Here is a 20033-nt window from a genome sequence, read left to right as displayed (position 1 = left end):
GAAAAAAAAAAAAAAACCTTGTTAAACCCTAACACTCGAAGAAGATCAGAGTAACAAAGAAAATCTAGCAAAATGGAGCAACAATGGTGGCGCATCGGCGGCGAACGGCTGAGAAAGGCGGCGGAGTATTACAGAAAGTACCACACAATACAAGCCATACCAAGAGAGATTTCGGGCCCCCGAATATCGGCCCGTGACAGAGCTCAGGGTCGGATCCCCGCCGTCGTCTTCTCCCCCACCACAGAAAACGCTTCGAAGCAGCTTCTTACGACTGAAACTAAGCAGATTGATTCCATTCTTACTAAGTTGGATCCTACCTTCTTCTGCTCCACCACTTTCAAGCTTCAAGTTCGGGCCGGGTCTGGGTCATCCGTTCTTCTTCATTCTGGAAATGTCCTCCCCATTAAGGTGATTTCTCATTTCTGTTAATATGATTAAATGGTGAAATTGGTGTGAATTAATTGTAATTAGTGTTAAATTTTGTTCATTTGAAAATGTGGGTGTATTTTTTATTTTATTTTATTTATTGTGTGTGTGATTGAGCAGCTAGCGAGAAATGAGGAGACAGGGAAGGTGATGAATATGGTGTTTGTGTGGGCGGAAGAAGGATCGAAGTTAGAAGTTGATGTGCCCGTTGTTTTCAAGGGTGTAGATTCTTGCCCTGGCCTTAAGAAAGGTTTGTTTTGTTTTTGGTTTGATGCTCTTGTTTGAAGTTATAACCCTCTAAAGAGTCGAAACCAAGCAAGTATAAGGGACACGAATCGTTGTTTTTTTTTTTTTTTTTTTTGATATAATCGTTATAGCTTTACCCATGATGATGCATAGATGTAGTTAGCAATGTATAAAAATAGACAGTGCTAGACTGCTAGTATTGCTCATATATATGCACTTCAAAATAGAACATCACTTACTACTTTGATGTGATGAATTTGGATGTCATTGCCTATATGTGATTGTTTGCATTGGTTTTGGAGCCTCCAAGGAGGCAAGGACAGCTCTTTCTTCCGATTCACTTTTGTTTGAATCAGATCAACTAGTATATTGTTTTACATAGTAATTTCTAATCATTAGATTGTTCTGAGAATCTGTACATACGGTCGATTATACTAAGGTATATGATTCAATATGCCTTCAGTTGGAGTTTTCTACAGCATATAAGAAAAGTGCATAAATAATTAAATATCAAATCTTGGAGTAATGCACTATTTTTTTGTAGAAGGTTTTAAGTATCAGGTCTTCCTTAACCATTTTCTTTCTTCTCTTCCTTTGAAGTGGAGCTTATTGTTATGATAATTCAACCTGTATGCCGTATCTACCGGTTTACTTATGATTTATCTACTGAAGGAAGATTAGTATCTTAAAACCATAGAATGCTGTTGAGGTCTTTGCTCGTATTACCATCAGGGCATCAGGCGATTTGCTTGCATTTATTGGTAAGATTGATAGTGTGACATCATTTTGTGCCCATATATTGCTGGTAGATATGACATACTTGGATCCATTTGATTTATACTTGATCTCACGCCATTGTTTTTGTTAGAATGTCTTCGTCATTGCATCCACACACTTCACTAGAGGTAGGCTCAACCTTTGCTTGTGGACTCTTCTGTCCTAGAAAATCAGGATAGTTGTCAGGCTCTGATGTTTAAAAAGTACTCTGTATTAGGTTTGTGTATAAATGCTAAAAAAATTAAAATGAGACAGCTAGACAAGCTTATCAGTGTGCTTTTTCTGGTGGTAAGTACTTATCTCTTACCAGATCAGAAAAAGGCTTCATATCAAAAGTGAATCAGTCATGAATGCAATGCATATATTTAACCAATATTATATGGGTACTGTGAGTATCTGACTTCTTGCTTATTCAGCAGAATTTAAAATGTGGCCTCCTTTCAACTATAGTAAGTCATGGTTTGCTGAGCTGCTGCCTCTGCTTAATTGTTTCTGTACCTGATCTCATCCCTTCCTCTTGGTCCCTCTGCAGGCAGGGGGGTGCTTGGGCCCTTGTGAGAGTTAGATTTTCTGTGTGTCAGTCTGTTCAATATAGGGCTGCCATTAGAAGAATAAAAGGACTGCCATATGGTCTTTTATAGTGTTAGCTGTGCAACAAATCTCATTTGAAGCTGAAAGGAAAAGTTTCTACACTACAGACTAATACAAGTATTACTTTTTCAGGATTAGAATTTTATTTGCTATTCAAAGTTGTATTTAGTATTTACCTAGATTTGGAAATGTGACACTTGTTTACTTTTTGATTCTTAACAACCCAACCTGATTTTCCTTTTGAAGTAAAATTGGATGAACTTGTAAACATTCATACTTCCTTGTTTCAAGCATTATTCTGTATAGATACAGACTGAACCAGTATCCTTTTATTCATTGTTTAGCGCATTGGTGAATGGTGACTCCATAAGCTGCTATGACTAGTTTACCCCTTGTATAACATCATGTTCTATTATATTCCATTCCTTTGTATTTTGTGGCTTAGATGCTTGTTCTTCTAATTATTATTATTATTTTTTTTTGCCCTTTGAGGGTTTGCTGCTTGGTAGGGTGTGGGCATGTGGCTTTCAGGTGTATAAATTGGACATTTGTGGATTTTAGTTTTATCCCTCCATGTTGTTGAGTGTATGTTTTTACGGAGTATTTATCTATTGAATTATTTACTTTTATTTCAGTACGTATTACTAGTATTGTATTTATTATAACGTATAATATTGCTTGGGTTTATTATAAAGTGGCTCATGATCTTAAGTTGATTATTCTTCTTTTGTTTTGATAAAATATGTTTATGTTTGTTTGACTAAATTAACATACTGTATGATTTCCCGTTTTTCAATAACGGAGTATTAAAATTTGTAAAACACATGGGAAACAGGTTGGCCTTGCTAAACAATCTAAAACCCATGGTTTTATTTAGATTTAAACAGGGAGTATTTAAAAAACAAATGGTATTTGTCATTAACTTTTACAGTACAAACTACAAAGGTTGGCCGTGCTAAACAATTGTTTGAAATTGTTGACCACGCTTGCAGCATCATTTTTTAGTTTTTAACTAATGTACTCTTAATTATTTTCCTGAAAAATGAAATTCAATAGACTCACCTCCAAGAGGCCAATCAGTCCATTGCTATATTTTATGAGGGGTTTTGTTATTTATAATTAATCAAGGTTTTACATATGCATTAAATATATCACTATATTCTTTAAAGGATCTTGCTAATAAGCACCCAGGATGTTAGATAACTAAGTAATATACAGACATACAGTATTACTTAAAATAGTATTAAGTTCAGAATGCATGATAAACTCCACTTATTTAAATTTGAAATTCTATTACTCTCAGACCGTAAAGTTGAAAGTTCCTTTATATTGACGGTATTTGCTGAATTTATTAATTAGAGATTATTCAGAGTTATCAGACTATTCAGTTGCATTCTTCAGCAGACTTGTCATCAAGGATTGTCACAGTCAAACCATGTGGTCTCCATTGAAAGTTTACTAAGCTTAATTAAGCGTAAAATGGAGGAAACCTACTTGTCATTTCACACGCTCTTCTCTTAATCAGTCAAACTCTTTTGTTTACCCTTGTCAACTGATTTTACACTTATATTTTAATGTACCCTTCATTCATTAGCCCTACATAATACATATCATCATTTGTTTATTGACAAAGTCAGCTGCGACTAATACTTGCAACTTTAAGCAAACATGAATGATAATTTTTAAATACTAATAATGGTGAAAATTATTCTATTATAAGGATATATTATTGGTGTGCAAACTACAGAAGAGTGACTAACGAATGGCCAACTCTCATGCCTTTTAGGCACGTGACTCATGATTCTCCATTTTTTACCTAATAAATGCAGTGCGCGTATTAGATAACCTTTTCTGTTTCTAATAAAATTATTTTCTACCGTCACCTTATGCAATACTTATATACTTTAGTCATATGTGTAAAATACGTATTATTCATTATTTAAATCCCTGTCACCAAAAGGGTCTAATATGAAAATTAGGGCTTGGACCGAAAGAGAGGAAAGATAAAAGGAAATCATTAGGCATTGATAAAATTGTAAAGAAGGATTACCAACTCATACTCCAGTGATTAATAAAGAGAGTAGAGTTGGATGAGTAAAGCAGAGAGTACTTTAGTGTACGGCAGATCTGGGTTGACGTATACACTCTTTTATCCCAATTCCCCAAATCAGTTGGCATTCCATCTGGAATTGTTCATCTTGTCGGAACTTCCAATTCAATTCTAACCCACCACCCCATAAATAAAATAAATTCAAAAATTAAATAAAAAAAATTGGTGGAAAACCAGAGATATCTTCCAGGAAGGTAACAGACAAAAGATCGCGAGGAAGGGAAGAGAGAGAAAATTGATTTCACAAAAAAATCCCCAACCCCCACTTCACAATCTTCCTCTCTTTCCTCTTAATACTCCTCCTTTTTCTCTATTTTTCCTACATTATTTTTTTACATTATTATTGTAAAAAAACAACAACAATAAATTCATGTTTATAATTTGATGTTAATTTAGTTGTTATTGTTGTTAATGGTGGGATTGATTTTTCTGTAAAATGATAATACAATTACAAGGGTAATTAAATGAATTTGCCACGCTGGTCATTTTCATCCTCAAATTCAAATTCAAATTCATCATCTTCGAATTCGAATTCTTCAACGACGTCAAACAATCGCCGGTTAACCAGAGCTAAGCAACTCCGTCATCTCCGTGACTGTGACCTTAGTTATTTGGATTTCTTTTTGGGTAACCGTAACAGTAACGGTCACGGTCACCGTCACGGTGACGATTTATCGCGCACCGCTTCTTCACCGCCTCCTCAGCCGCTTCCTCTCCCGGAGATAATATCCGGCGACGATAAATCGGTGTCGAAATCGAAACCGAAATCGAAATCGAAATCAAAGCCAAAGCGTGGTGATTGTGAGAATTTTCGGCTTCCGTCGCCAACGGAAGTTTCTAAAGATAAAGAAAGAGGGTTTGACAATAAAAATAAGCTCAATGCTAGGTATAATACTATAATCACTACTCTCTACTTTTTGTAATATATATATAGGTTCTTTTTTAATTGAATTTGATGAATGTTTATTGTTTTTGCCTTTTTTGGTTGTTGAATTGTTGATTGAAAAATGGAATGTCTTTTTGCCGTTTTACTGCACTAGGAAGGTTTTTCATTATCATGCTCAGTTTGCATTATAGATAGATACTAGAAATATCTTCAATAGTAATTATGTTGTGTGTCCTATATAGGGCAATGAAAAAGTAGACTCGAATTTGAGAAGCTAGGTTAGTTGGTAAAGTCTTTAGATTGAAACTCGTGTACACCAATTAAGGATTGTGCATAAGATGAATGGAAGTAAGAAACATTTAATAATTGTAACAATATAACACTACGAACTTTTGTAAGTTGGTTTATGATAAAAAAATTTTGAATTGTAAACACTTTATGTTTATTTAGGCCAAATAGTATGACTAACTTGGTTTAATGTTTTTTTTTTTTTTTTTTTTTTTTTTTGGATTAATGTTAATGTATCTTAATTTTTATGAAAATAAGTTACATAGCTCATTTTATTAAATCTAGAGATGTCAATTATTCTAGCAAAAAGTTTAGGATTAGCTTATTGTGATAGCATAGGTGTGTCTGACTTGCTGTTGCTTTGGCATTTCATTTTCAAACAGTAAGGTAGCATCGCAAATTGATCAGAGGGGAGTTACTGTTGATGCTCAAAAAAGGGTTAGTGCTCGGCGAGGAGTTGATGTGCAAACTTTAGCTGATCCTCAAAGTAGTAGTGTGCACCGTACAGAAACCTGGCCATTATGGAATGTCCCCCAAAAGATACAGAGTCCACATCGACCTCAAGAGAACTATAGCATAGACATCAACTTTCAGAGTGCTCCGCCAAGTTCAAGTTCTAGTCCCATGTATAGCCCACAAAGGATGCTTAATGGAGATCCATTTTTCATGTACCCAATGGAACCCGCACATTGGTCTGAACCAGCCATGCCAACTGGTTTCCCATATGGTGGTCTACCAGAGAGTACTATTGCTAGTCGTGATAGTCCTTCATTTAGAAGTCCATTACTAAGGAGCCCCAGACCACCCCGAAACAGCATCAGTGGACCACCATCACCCCTGCACCCCAGACTATCTGTTGAAATATCTTCCCCTCATCATGATTGTAATGTCCACCCATTACCTCTTCCTCCCACACCTTCATCCTCAATGCCGGCATCTCCTGTTCCTCAAGTTAGCTCAAGACCAGAAATCTTGCCCATGAAAAGTCAATGGATAAAAGGGAAACTTATAGGACGGGGCACATTTGGAAGTGTGTACGCTGCAACAAACCGGTATGTAGTTGTGCTTATCTTGGTCCATTCAGTCATTGGTTTCCATTGATTCTGCCTATTTAAAATTTTCTCCTTGAATGTCCAGGGAAACAGGAGCCTTGTGTGCCATGAAAGAAGTAGACTTAATTCCTGATGATCAAAGGTCTGCTGAGTGCATGAGGCAACTTGAACAGGTAGTTCTTTGAAATTTTTTCCAAGGCAATAATAACTACTTCGTATATCAATGTCTTAAATAGGGAATTTGTTTCAAATATAATTTTTTTAACCTCTTTTTTTTTCCATAGTAATTTCTTTAAACTTTCCACAGCTGTTTCTGGCATTACAATTCCCTGTCAACATGAAATGACTTGTTTTAAAATTTTGTTAGCCTTCTAATTTATAATTCACGAATGTTTCCTTGCTCCTGCAATAGTGTCTTAATTGTCCTTAAAACAGTTAAAAATAAATGAATTAATAAAATACCTATGTTGCAGATTCATTTTCTGATTTTACATACTTTGTATTTTATATATCTTCAAGTTTGGCATTTAGTGTGTGTTTTACAAGATCTAGGTAGTTATGTTCTATCCGCCCCCTGTCTTCTGAGCTCTGAAGCATGTTCATTGTGGGCAATTTGTTTTGATGTATTTCTTGAATTTATTTTGTAATGTTCCACAATTTTGTGCTAATTCTATTTCTTGATACAGGAGATTGAAGTCCTGAGCCATCTAAAGCATCCAAATATTGTGCAGTACTATGGTAGTGAGATTGTAAGTGTATCCAACTATGAATGATTCTCTGTTATATCTATGTGATTCCAATAATCAACACTTCATTTACTTGTGAATTTGATGAGAAATGCAGGTGGATGACAAGTTTTACATATATTTGGAGTATGTTTATCCTGGTTCTATCAATAAATACATTCGTGAGCATTGTGGGGCAATCACAGAAGCAGTTGTTCGGAATTTCACTCGTCATATATTATCCGGATTGGCTTACTTGCACAGCAGGAAGACAATTCACAGGTAATACTGAAATGAATCCGGAGGCATTACGATATGGATGATTTTAGTCTACCTTTTTTGTTAGATCACCTAAACATCATTATATCTATATGTGTACGAACTCTCTGCTAAGCATGTTAATATGTGTACGAACTCTCTGCCAAGCATGTTAATACATACTCCTCAGTTATGAGTTGCTAACAGTACATAGCAATTTGTACTTTCAGGATGGTATTGGGAAAGTTACCTTTTTTTTTTTTTTTTTTTTTTTTTTTTTTTTTTTTTTTTTTTATGGAAGGGTGTAATTAGGGGGGGTTGAAAGTGCTGTGGCTTTATCCATCTATTAATTTCCAGTGTCCATCTTTCTCTTTTTGTTTCAAAAGCTATAATTCTCAACTTATTTCTAATGTTTAGGGACATCAAAGGGGCAAACTTACTTGTTGATTCATCTGGAGTTGTCAAGCTTGCAGACTTTGGGATGGCAAAACCTGTGAGTTTCATATTTTGTAAATTTACGTTGGCATATTGATCCTTCATTAGATACGTACTTTTGTGGAGAGTGATGGAGTAGGGTGTATAAAAAATCCGTTTTTATGAATGTTTAAAGGCAATGTTGGGCATGATGTTATATCGTAATGCGTCTAATTTTATTGCTAATGGATATGCAGCAGTTTAGCACTGGATGTTTATTAGGAACTAGGTAACTTAGTGGACTCTTCTTTCATCCTTTTTGTCTATGCCCAGAGGATGGAGGATGACAGCTTCCATGGGTCGTCTCATCTAGTACCTATCATTACTGTGTTATCAATTTATCATCACTTTTGATCTAAAGGAACCAATAACTTTGAACCGGTTGATATAAGCTACCTATTAACGCATGAGTCAGCTGGTAATCTCCAGCTACATGCATTTCTGTTTTTGGGAAATTATCTTGCTATGGTGAGACTAGTTGACTTTTGTGGTGATGACCATAAGTTTTGGTGTTTTCCTGTCAACTACGCATTATCAAAATCATGACAATTAAGATGACTGCTAACTGAATTAGGGCCAATCATAGATGCACTGCTTATACTGCATTCTAATTTGAGTTATATTTCCTTGTCAGCTTAGTGAACAGTCAGCTATTCTTTCGCTAAAGGGGAGTCCGTACTGGATGGCTCCAGAGGTATGTTTTCCTTTGTTGAGGTAAACTTTTAAGAATTATCCTAAAATTGGCCGTTGTTAACGTGAATTTTTTTTCCTACAGCTCATGCAATCTGTGATACAGAATGAAAATAGTTCTGATTTGGCTTTTGCCGTTGACATATGGAGTTTGGGGTGCACTATCATTGAGATGCTCACTGGCAAGCCCCCATGGAGTGAATTTGAAGGGGTAGGTTTAATGATTAAAATTTTCTCACCTTTTTATTGTATTCATTATTTCTGATTAAGGTGCCTCTCTTGCTAAGATATTAATATCCTTGCTGAAGCTAATTACTGGTGTGGGTGAGACAGTGTTACATTATTAAAGTTAGAAACAATGGGGTAAATGATTAAGCAGCCTAGGGTTTTTTTTATTTTTACTTCAATGGTCACGAGATCATACTATGGGTTGAGATGCGAAAATGAAGATGTACATGTACTCTACATCTATTTATAAGTTTCTTTATCTTTTGCTGTAGGCTGCCGCAATGTTCAAGGTCTTGAAAGAATCCCCACCCATTCCTGAAACATTGTCACCTGAAGGAAAGGATTTTTTACACTGTTGCTTTCAGCGAGACCCCGCAGACAGACCACCTGCTATCAAGTTGTTGGACCATCTATTCTTGAGAACCTCTCAGCAAATGGATCTTCCTTCTTCCCGCGTAGCACCAGATCTTATGATTAAAATGGTAAGTTCCAAATCCTATTCCAATCTCATTCTTCTTATCCATCCATATACTCTGATTCTCTTGTGGGTTAATTAGTTCAAAATAAACTTGGATTTTGATTCATGTATTTCTGAAAATCAGGATAAAGTAGCTCATAGTTCAAGAGAAACATATGGTTCCAATTTTGAAAAAGTTTTGTTGTCCCCTAGAAGATGGACAACTAATGGAAGAGGCTACATCTAGTTAGGGTTTCCTTCTGCATTGGCTTGTCTTATATCTATTATTAATGCATTGCAAGCTCATAAAATCAAAGAAAACTGCCTGCATGGCAAATCGTTTCACCTGCACCATACTCCGACTGGTTATTGGTGCTCTCTAGCGAGAGTGGCCAAGTATCTCATCATGACTCATGAGACTTCTGACGTGATTGGGGACTTTTTTCATTCTTTACGATCTATTCTTGAGCTAGTTGCAATCCCATCTCCACTGCAATTGGTTGAAATTTCCAGTTTATGCAATTGTCTTAAAAGTATGATGTTGGGTGCTCTTATAATGCTCTCTGTTTCAAATTATGGAAATGAAGATTTGGTTGGAGTTCTGAAGGCATATCAAATGTGAACTCTGTGCATGATAGTTTGTGCTTGCTTTTAACTTATGCAGAGCTGCATAGCTGCTCTTCGCAATGTACTTGACCGCTGTATTCTGAGACTAGGATTCAAATCTGTTAAAGTGTATACAAGAAGCTGTCAACGTTCAGTGCAAGTTTGCAGGTTGCTACTTAAGATGCTATCTTCATGACTCCATAGCAACATTCTCTGAATGTGATCATGATGACTCAGTAGTCTGTACATAGAGATTTTTCCACCATTTCTTCCATTTGTTGTAAAGGTTAGAGTTGATTATAAATTCTTATGCATATGATTTTTTGTATATTACCTGCTTAGCTTCTAGGAGTTGGAAAATCATAGTTAGAATTTGATACATACTGTATTGTGATTCTGATATTCTTTACAGAAGAATCCTGATATTTATCATTTATAAAAAATAGCATAATAATACACAACTATCTATTTATATTTGTAAATCAGTGCGGTTTAAAATGATGTCTCATGGCTTGTTTAGTTGTTGGTATAAATGGTGATAACTAAGTTTGCGAAGAAAATGTCATGCCAATGTCCATGAAATGTACTAATGTGTGGTAACGAAGATCTATGAACAAATACAAAGGTATTCTTGTACTTAGTGGTGGATCTTGAAATTTTGTTTTTCGGAGGCCAATAGTGATTAACTTTAAGCAATTAAGCATATATACATTAGTGACTAATTTATTTATTATCAATGCATTATATTACACAAATCACAAGTATAAATCAAAAGTTAAAAACAACTTGTCAATTGATAGATTAAATAGAAAAATAAAAAACGATATATCAATGAAGGCAAAAACGTACTCTGTATTTTTAACTGAATAATTTATTGACCTTGGTAACGTATTATCGCCTAAAATTAGCATTTTTTTTTTAATGCGTGCTCAAACTATGAAACTAATCAATATAATATAGAAATTTAATTGCAAAAAAAAAAAAATGTATATATATATATATATATATATATATAAGTAGTCGACTACAATCGTACATATTAATGAATACCTGGTATTTCACTTGTTCTTGGATGTAGAAATTGAATTGCTATCTAAAATTGAAAATACTTTATGAATTGTGTTGATGAGGGTTGAAAACGTGTTGAGTAAAAGAGGGGAGAGGGTTAGGATTGTCAGTACCTTTTTTAAGGGAATTGGGTAGTTATTGTAGATTAGGACTTTAGGAGTCCATATGATTAGCTTTCCAAAGTAATCATTTTTTTTTTTTTAATTTTTTTTTTTTATTTTTATTTTTTATTTTTATGGGTCTTTACACTAACTAAAATTTTTTATCCAAAATATTATCAAGGGCCAAGCCCCGTCCAGCCTCCATTATAATCCGCCTCTGCTTGTACTATTACTCGTTCATGCAAACCTATAACCATTCCCACATTTGATGAGCGCTCACCAAATACGTAGTATATACTATTGTGATGCCGTGTTTAAAAAATATTGAGTCATAATGTGAAATGGAGTAATAATATTTGAAGTCAAAATCAACAAATAATGTATTAAAGAGATAAATTAACCACTTAACCATATTCAGTTTAATCACAGGAAATGAGCCAGCTCCCAAGGAAACAAGCATTGGAGGCTACAAGTCTACAACTCCACTTCCAAACCGTTGAAGTCAAAGCAGAGTCAATGGTTCCTGAATTTGATAAAATCACTTTATCAGCTCCCACTAAGAAAATTAAAAGTTGGAAAAAGGTAGGAATGTGCTAGAAAAGGAAAGGCACTTTGGCCACCGGTTTGTTGCATGTCCTTGTCAAATTCTAACAACAGCAAAATTTTACACAGTAAGAACTTGTGGTGTTTAAACTTTAAAGTTGATATATTGGTGTATAAGTGGATTTGTCATTTGAGGATGTTCTACTAGTCTAGGCGTCTAATTAATTAAAATTTTATGGTTAATATTTAAAAGGTGAGATCAAATTCTATCTACATCTAAAATCATCAATCCTAATTAAGTATGTTGAAAGTTCCCTTACAGGCTTACAATAACCTTACCCATCCCTCTTATCGCCAACCCTCGTTACATGTTACATGTATCGTCCCATCATTTATTATCACATGCCAAATCGACTACTGGTATATAGGAGTTACGTCCCACAAGAATAATTGTCCGAGTTACTAACTAGTTAATCAACACTCAACACAAGGGTGGTATAAATATAGAACCCACGTGAATCCACAAAGAAATCACCCATTCATAACCACTAGTTTCAATTCGTCTTCAAAACAAGGTAAGATTGTGTAATAAGTTAATAACTCTAATATATACCAAGTTTTGAGAGAGAAAGAGAAAGAGATGGAAGCACCCGCAAATCAACAAGTTGAACTTTCAACCAAGGATTATCTAAGCACTGATGATCCTGAAGAGAAAGTTGTCGATCAATGGTAATTTCATTATTTATTTTTTTTTAAAAAAAAAAATTTGTTAATGAAATTTAAAGATTTGATTTTTATGATTTTAACTTTGTTTTTGTTTTTATTTTGTGGGGAATATACAGTTGTTCTTGCTTCTACGATTGTTTTCAAGGCCTGCTGGACTTCCTGTGCTGCGATTCTGATTTTTGTTGTTAATTTTTCATAGTTCAATGTAAGAATTTTTTTTATTATAAATAAATTATTATTGTTATTAGTCGAAAAAATGGAGATTATTGAGTATTGACTTATGTAATTGACCCATTGTTGAAACAATTTTTAATAATCTTTTACTAGTAGTCTAGTTTTAGTAATTTCTCGAATTAATTTAGAATTATATCAAGTGATTAAATTAAAACTTACTCGTATAAGGTTTAATTTATTCATTTTTATGGTTTATATATATATTTTTTACTGCTCCACTTCTTTACCGGTTATGAGGATTATAGATAACCGGTATACACTTTGGCCACCGGTGTCCATCATTAATGTCATACTCCTTTCGTCCCTTTTTAATAGTCCCTTATGGGCATTTTTCACGGAAATTAATAAACATAAATAAAAATAGTTAAAAAACATTAAAAAAAATAAATTGAAATTGGGTAAGCAAAAAAGTAGAGAGAGAAAGTAATAAAAGTACGTGGGAAAATAAATTTTACATGAAAAGGTTAAATTTGCACAAATATTATTGCAAATTGAAGGAAATTTTGGTAAAAAATTAATATTAATTGTTGTTGGAAAAGGCAAGTAAGATCAACATTTTAAGACTAAAATTTGTTGATAAGGGACTATCAAAAGGGGCGGAGGGAGTAAGATATGTCGTCTAATGTTTATTGATTCCTTGGAAAAATTTATTGATTATTTATGAATTTTTGGACAAAGAAATTAATGTATTTTGATTCGGAGTATATGTAAGAATTTGGTACGGAAAGTAGAGGATGATAACCATAAAGTTACCTTATTATTTTACGTCAAAGGGTTAGGTCAACAGAATTTTAAGAAACAAAATCTCGTAATTTAAGGGTGTGATTGGACTGATAATGACTTGATATGGTACTCCGTAATTTTATTTATTTATTTTTTTTTTTTTTTTTTTTTGGAAAACACTTGATATGGTATTTAACAAACTAGGACATACTTGGTGTGATAATTAGATTGCTTTCCTTAATAAGTTACTCGTAACTTGTATTTGGGCTTCATGTTTCAAAACCACGTGCACCCCCACCCAAAAAATATACGATTCAGATTTCAACTTACGTGGACGTAATAATTTAATATGACTGAACTTTAAAAATTAATTCGATTTGATCCGACCTCATCATACCCGATCAGAACATCCGAATTGATATCTATAATTTGGGTTTTGGGCTCGGGTAATGCCTCGGGTCATTTTATGGGGTTGACATTAAAATCTTACGTTTTAATTTATGACTGTGTTTTAATAATTAAATTTATTATTCGTAACTTTCTCAAAAATAAAATTTGTTATTCATATTGTCATTCGCTACATATTAATATTTTACATTAAAAATATATCATACAGTAGTGGACTAGTGGTTAAACACTAGGTTTAACAATTAGAGGTTGCATGTTTGACTATCATGTATAACTTTTTTTTACGTATTATAAATTAATAACATATGACGTGTAAATGTATGGAAGAGATCGCCACGTCACACATATATTCATATATTTTGTTTGGAATGTCTTTTAATATACACTTATTGTAGTATTGATAGATACATTTGATATCATTCTTATCTCCATAAACCTAAGCTAATCACTTTTCCTAAAAAAAAAAAGAAAAAATTAGGCAGGGGAAGAGAATAGTGGGAGGATGTATGAGACATGTAATTCAGTACGTATAAGACTTTAAGCTTTCAATATACATCTAATCATTCCTTTGTTTTCTCTCTTTTTGACATGAACCTTAGAGCGGCAATTCCTTAGTATAAAGTCCCTCTCAAATTGACATAACCCTATAAATGAAAGGGTAAGGATATGTTCTCTTCAGCTTAATTTCAGTTCAATTCAGTTCAACTCCAATCGGTTTAGTGTAGTTCCTATTTTTCTTATTTTATAGACAATTCAGTTCAATTCAGCTCCAATAAGTTCAGTTTAGCTCAATTCAGTAAATTAGAACAGGCCCTAAGTGATCTTAATATCGCTAAAGGCTGGACCAAACATACAACTTATCATAAATTACACGTATTAAGTATTTAAAAGGTGTCCTCATGTGATTTTCTGAAGTTTTCACTATCTCTTTATTTAAGAAATTAGATGTACGAAGTATGTATTGTCTTCGTTTTTGAAAAGTTTAAGCACTCTACCTTTTCATGTTTGATAATATAAAAATCTGATCATCGTGTTTGTAAAAAGTTAACATTCCGAAAATACAAGTTGAAACTTATTTGAAAACATCCCCACACGAATATATTTGCTTTACGTATAAATTATAAATACTAGTTAACATTTAAAGTAAAGTTTATGACCACTAGTAAAACAAAACATGTAAAAGCATTGTGAAATGGAGGTATTGTATGTGAAGTACTTATTGAAATACTTGTCAATGAATGCCACGTTTGTCTTTGTGAGCCTTATTGAAAGGTTTAGCCATTAGCTTATTAGTGAAAGTGGTCTAATTAGGATAAATAGGATCAAATGCTATCTTTTATCACAATGCAAAAAGTATTTGCTAATAATTTGATATCATCAATTAAAGACAATTAATGGGCATTGGGCCAACAAAGATGCCTGAAAAATCTAAAAAAATCACACCGCTAGGACCAATGTGTAGTCAATCTGATCCGATTACATCAACAAAATCAACATGCACACATTCTATTCTTAGTTTTATTACAAGTACCTCATAAAGTCATAAAAGTGTAGTGGCGCCATATAAGTGGGACTATTAAGTTGTTAAAGTGTGACAAAACGCTGATTATGGTACGGTGTAACACATACGGAGTACTAATTTAAGCAATGTCTTAGTACTCTCCTTGATGTAATACTCTGTATTTTCTAAGTTCCTACAAAAACTCTTTAAATCAATGAAATCTTGAATACAAGTACAGTACCCTCCTTGTATGGCTTCTCACTATAACCACTACTCCATATTACTAGGTATTTCCTGCATAAAACTTGCATGATTTCAGCTAATTTTGTTATGTTATTAGAGTACAAGGGTACAACCGAAGTGTCAGCAATTCAGTCCTAAATTACCGAACCCAAAAAATAAAAAAGAGAAGGACACCCTTTACAAAAGAGAAAAGAAAAAGGAAAAGTTATGGAGTATTATTTTTATTTTTTCTTAATGATCCTACTGTATCTCTTCTATCCTCGAAATTCAGTGGAAGTTACAGGGCCCCTCACCATGAAATCGACGGTAGAGAGAGCACGGTAGTTTTAGTGGGGACCACACGATCTGAAGAAAAACAGAATTCTTTTTATAATTTTCTGATTTGAAAAGATCATCATTTAACAATGAGTCAATGAAGACAACAAAAAAGCCCTTCCAATTTTTATCCAAAATTAATAAGAGCAGTGCAGCTTTAAATACGAGTATTTTTGTTTTTGTTTTGTTTTGTTTTGTTTTGTTTTGTTTTTTTTTTTTTTTTTTAATTAAATAAGATTTTCATAGTTTATTTAACCTTCAAAAATCTCAGTTTCTAGGGTTTTAAGAAGCAAAAATTATTTGCAGAGAAAAAAAAAATCAAGAATGGAGGGAAGACCAAAATGTTTTTTGGATATTAGTATTGGAGGAGAACTTGAAGGAAGGATTGTTGTGGAGTTGTACAATAATGTAGTTCCTAAAACTGCTGAAAATTTTAGGGCTCTTTGTACTGGTGAATTGGGTATTTCCCCTATTTCTGGCCGTCCTCTTCACTACAAGGTTTAATTTTTATGATTTTTTGTTCTTTAAATTTTTTTTCTGGTGGAATGTATGATGTGGGTTTATGTGTTTTGTGCAAAGATTGCATCTTGTTTGAGTTTGTTTGTGTTTAAAGTCTCAATTTCATTTGATATTTTGTTTTGTTTTGTTTTGTGGGTTATATTTGTTGTTTGATTGGATTTTCAGTATGGGTTTTGGTTATTATGTGTGTAATGTAAAGATTGAATCTTGGTTTTGAGTTTGTTTATGTGTCAATTACATTTGATTTGTTGAATGTTATGTTTTGGATTTTGGGTTTCTGATAGTTTAATTTGTTGGGTTTTTTGTTCTGGGGTATTGAAAGTTATGCATTTAGTTTAAAGATTGCATCTTGGTTGCATAAACTGTCTGATCAACTTCATTAACATACATATTGTATCTCATATTAATTTTAATAGCTTAGCAGTCTCTTGAATTGAAGGGTGCAATCCCTTATTATTCAATTTTGATTTTCGGCTTACAGGTTCATTGGAAGAATTGAAATTGAATGTTTATGAGTTGAGCTTATTGTTGAAACTCTTTATTATTGAGGATAAAAAGTAATTGTTGAATTCACATTCACAACACTACCAATGTCTACATTTTAATTAATTTCAGTACTCTGTATCTACTAGTAAAGTAGCAATTGTGTTTGATTAACCTGGTTTTGTTATTGTAATGAGCTTTGACTAAACATGACTGCTGTTTGCTAACTTATCAATTTGCTAGTAACTTCACTTCTTTGGAATTGAATAAAAGATAAGGTAGAGCTTTTGCCTTACCATCACTGGTAATAGTCATAAGATTTTTGCAAGATGTGGCTGTTTTACGCAATAGTTGTTGTGGAAATGGAAGTGAAGATGAAAGGTATCAGTGTAGTAGCATCAGAAATATATGTTCCCCTTGAAGGCGTGCGGGCCATGTGGGTGTTTTCTGAGTTATGTGTTTTATAGAACAATACTAGTATATCCTTGTTCTAATGGTTCAAATTTGAAAAACTGGCAGGGTATACCTTTCCATCGTATTGTGAAAGGAGCACTTATTCAAGGTGGAGACATATCTGGGGGTGAGAGTGGTGGAGAGTCCATCTATGGTTCAACGTTTGAAGATGAAAATTTTGAGCTGAGGCATGAAAGGAAAGGAATGCTGTCCATGGTTAACGTTGGGCCCAATACAAATGGATCTCAATTCTTTATTACTACTACTCAAACTCATCAGTACAATGGTAAGCATGTTGTGTTTGGAAGAGTGATCAAAGGTTTGGGTGTTATACGTTCAATCGAGCATGTTGATGTTGATCCTGATAATGGGCCGTTGCTTGATATTGTCATCGAGGATTGTGGAGAGATTCCCAAGGGGGAAGATTATGGCATTATCAACTTTTTCAAAGATGGGGACACTTACCCTGACTGGCCATCTGACCTTGATTCCAAATCAGATGATTTCACTTGGTGGGTTACTGCAGCAGATTGCATCAAGGTTTTTGGCAATGAGAGGTTTAAGGTATTTGACAAAAAAATTATGTTACTGGGACCAAAATTGGTCCTGTAATTATTTGCACATTAATAGGCAAATAATAATTTTGTCCAAAAAATGGGATCATTAAACTTGAAATACACTGAAATTCTTGCTGAGTTATGCAGAGGGTGTCAAAATTGTAATTTGCATATTATTGATAGGCATTCTAAACGACTAAAGGGTAATCAAATGTTTTTGTACATGCAGAAGCAAGACTATAAGATGGCTATTCGGAAATATCTAAAAGCTATGCGGTATTTGGATATGTGCTGGGACATGGAATCGTTAGATGGAGGTGTTCTTTTTGTTTGTCAATATCATTATGTCATACTCTTTTCTTGTAGAGCTCTTTGACCTGTGTTGATCTATTGTTTTTTTATGTACGCAGAAAAGAGTTTATCTTTGAGGAAAATGAGATCTCAGTTATACACTAATACTGCGGTAAGATTCTTAATCAGTTTTCCTAATTGATGTGGGTGCAATTTGGCTGAACGCTATGGGGCTTTGAAGAATAAGTATTACTAATACCTTTCTGAAATGCTTCGTTTTCAGTTTCTTAAACACTATATCGGTTCTAAATATTTAATGGTTCATCAATTAGTTGATTATGAGATGGTTTTCAAGGTTTAACATATTTCTGTCTTTCACTTTTGCTTAGGCTTGTAAGTTGAAGATGGAAGATATAGAAGGAGCCTTGTGGGATACTGACTTTGCACTTCGTGACGAAGAAGAGAATGTGAAAGCTCACTTCCGAAGGGGTCAGGTCAGTTATTTTTATTTTAGCATATTTACTTTTTTAGTTTTTCTTTTTTTGTTTGGTTACTAGCTTATACCCAATCTTGTCCACAAAAACCACAAGCATCATTCCAGATCATGCACATTGCACACTGATGAAATATTACATTCTAATACCATTTTGAATGCAGGCATTTATGGCTCTCGGTGACATAGATTCAGCAGCTGAATGCTACGAGAAGGCTTTGGAACTTGAACCGAATGATGGTTAGTTTCGTCATTCATGTATCATCCAAAAATTCCAATATATCATCTATTCATTATATATTTTGGGATGCTTGAAATGGTAAACGCCTCTTAACTTTAAATTGTTTGTAGGTGGCATAAAGAGAGAACTTGCTGCCACGAAAAAGAAGGTAATCTAAACTTTCCAAAACATGCATTCTGTTAGGTCAGACCAAGAGTAGTGTGAAACAGCCTAAACTGTTAGCTCGAGCTAACCTTTTGATCTGTATGTGCTTTCAGATTGCTGACCGACACAGTAAAGAGAAGAAAACCTACACTAGAATGTTCATGTGAAATTCAGGGATGCTGAGTGGTATGTGAGAAGTTTAAGTAGCCCACCTTGCTTTCTTTTGCTCCAGGACTAGTAGAATGGTAAATCCGAGCCCTGATGTATTATATATGGAGTACTATATTGTCTATATATCATGCTCTTGCCTGCAAGATTTTGATGATGGTCTTGGAAAACTAAATTGCTAAATTCAAATCCTTAAAATGATCAATCTGTCATCCAACTGATATCGTTTATGTGTTTTCAGGTTTTCATGAAGGGAAGATTTTTCACTAGATTGGATGAGCATAGATGATGGGCTTGATATCTTGAATTTTGTATAGATGGTAAAATAGGAAAAATTTGCAAAGCTTAGAATATATGTACCAACTTTTGATGTACATTTTAGCTACCTAAACTATCTGAAATGGAACTATCTTCCCTTTATAGTTTATGATTTGCTCAATTCATTTACATGTTTTATTTTTCTTACATTCCTGTTTTATCCTAAGACTTTTTTTTAATTATCACATTGTCTGCAATATTATTCTAACTATTTCTGTAATTCATGATAGTACGTACTCCATACTTGATTTTCGACCGATTCATTTACCAGAGTATAAAAGTTACAGTCGTTACTTGTAAATGTCGACACTTTAGCATGCGGCATGCCTCTTTCATTTCGTATACTCTGTACCAAACGCTATATGGAGTACTTCGTATCAATATGTTAAGGGACTGGTTAGATATGACATGAAAATTGTTTAATTCGCCCCAAGCCCATCACAAAGTCACAAGTCTTCGGTGACCGTGAGCACATATGGTCATACGGAGTATTAAGGTAGTCAGTGACATAGCACGACACACGACCACAAAACATGAGCTTTATTGACACAAGCTCATCACAACATGCTTCTTTCTTTATTCGTAACAAGCACGACGGGGGTGAGAATTGATCTCAGGACTCTTGGAACCTGGAGGAAAGTTCTAACCACTTGAGCTATCCCTTACTCTCACAGGCGCGAGTTTTGCTTG

At 34.0% G+C, this 20033-nt stretch overlaps 3 protein-coding genes and 1 long non-coding RNA gene across 7 annotated transcripts; all 4 read left to right on the top strand.

Annotated features, from left to right (window-relative positions):
* LOC145563118 (uncharacterized) lies at positions 1 to 2546 on the top strand. Of its 3 annotated transcripts, none has more exons than XM_081623540.1 (3): positions 1 to 408; positions 547 to 676; positions 1982 to 2546. In XM_081623540.1, the coding sequence occupies exons 1-3, from the start codon at positions 73 to 75 to the stop codon at positions 2005 to 2007; spliced, it is 492 nt and encodes a 163-aa protein (XP_081479666.1). In that variant the 5' UTR covers positions 1 to 72; the 3' UTR covers positions 2008 to 2546. The 3 variants fall into 3 exon arrangements, with proteins under 3 accessions (XP_081479666.1, XP_081479665.1, XP_081479664.1); XM_081623539.1 differs by having other exon boundaries at positions 1869 to 1985; XM_081623538.1 differs by lacking the exon at positions 1982 to 2546 and adding an exon at positions 1273 to 1439.
* A 1748-nt stretch (positions 2547 to 4294) lies between these two features.
* LOC145563117 (mitogen-activated protein kinase kinase kinase 5-like) lies at positions 4295 to 10265 on the top strand. Of its 2 annotated transcripts, none has more exons than XM_081623535.1 (10): positions 4295 to 5036; positions 5708 to 6376; positions 6462 to 6549; positions 7063 to 7125; positions 7220 to 7383; positions 7777 to 7852; positions 8468 to 8527; positions 8609 to 8734; positions 9024 to 9233; positions 9873 to 10265. In XM_081623535.1, exons 1-10 carry the CDS (start codon positions 4615 to 4617, stop codon positions 10008 to 10010), a joined length of 2016 nt encoding a protein of 671 aa, XP_081479661.1. In that variant the 5' UTR covers positions 4295 to 4614; the 3' UTR covers positions 10011 to 10265. The 2 variants fall into 2 exon arrangements, with proteins under 2 accessions (XP_081479661.1, XP_081479662.1); XM_081623536.1 differs by having other exon boundaries at positions 4296 to 5036; positions 9354 to 10008.
* Positions 10266 to 11821: 1556 nt separating this feature from the next.
* On the top strand, positions 11822 to 12571 carry LOC145563116 (uncharacterized). Its single transcript, XR_014094512.1, has 2 exons — positions 11822 to 12255; positions 12369 to 12571. It is a non-coding gene; the product is annotated as an uncharacterized LOC145563116 (long non-coding RNA).
* A 3175-nt stretch (positions 12572 to 15746) lies between these two features.
* LOC145563115 (peptidyl-prolyl cis-trans isomerase CYP40-like) lies at positions 15747 to 19490 on the top strand. Its single transcript, XM_081623534.1, has 9 exons — positions 15747 to 16174; positions 17198 to 17695; positions 17918 to 18005; positions 18099 to 18151; positions 18369 to 18473; positions 18637 to 18712; positions 18824 to 18861; positions 18971 to 19102; positions 19267 to 19490. Exons 1-8 carry the CDS (start codon positions 16001 to 16003, stop codon positions 19022 to 19024), a joined length of 1086 nt encoding a protein of 361 aa, XP_081479660.1. The 5' UTR covers positions 15747 to 16000; the 3' UTR covers positions 19025 to 19102; positions 19267 to 19490.
* The last annotated feature ends 543 nt before the right edge of the window (positions 19491 to 20033 follow it).

The sequence above is a fragment of the Chenopodium album genome, chromosome 10, assembly GCF_948465745.1.
Source record: "Chenopodium album chromosome 10, dcCheAlbu1.1, whole genome shotgun sequence".
Classification (NCBI taxonomy): Eukaryota; Viridiplantae; Streptophyta; class Magnoliopsida; order Caryophyllales; family Amaranthaceae; genus Chenopodium; species Chenopodium album.
The sequence above is the reverse complement of the archived record's forward strand: the minus strand, read 5'-3'. Positions and strand labels throughout refer to the sequence as shown.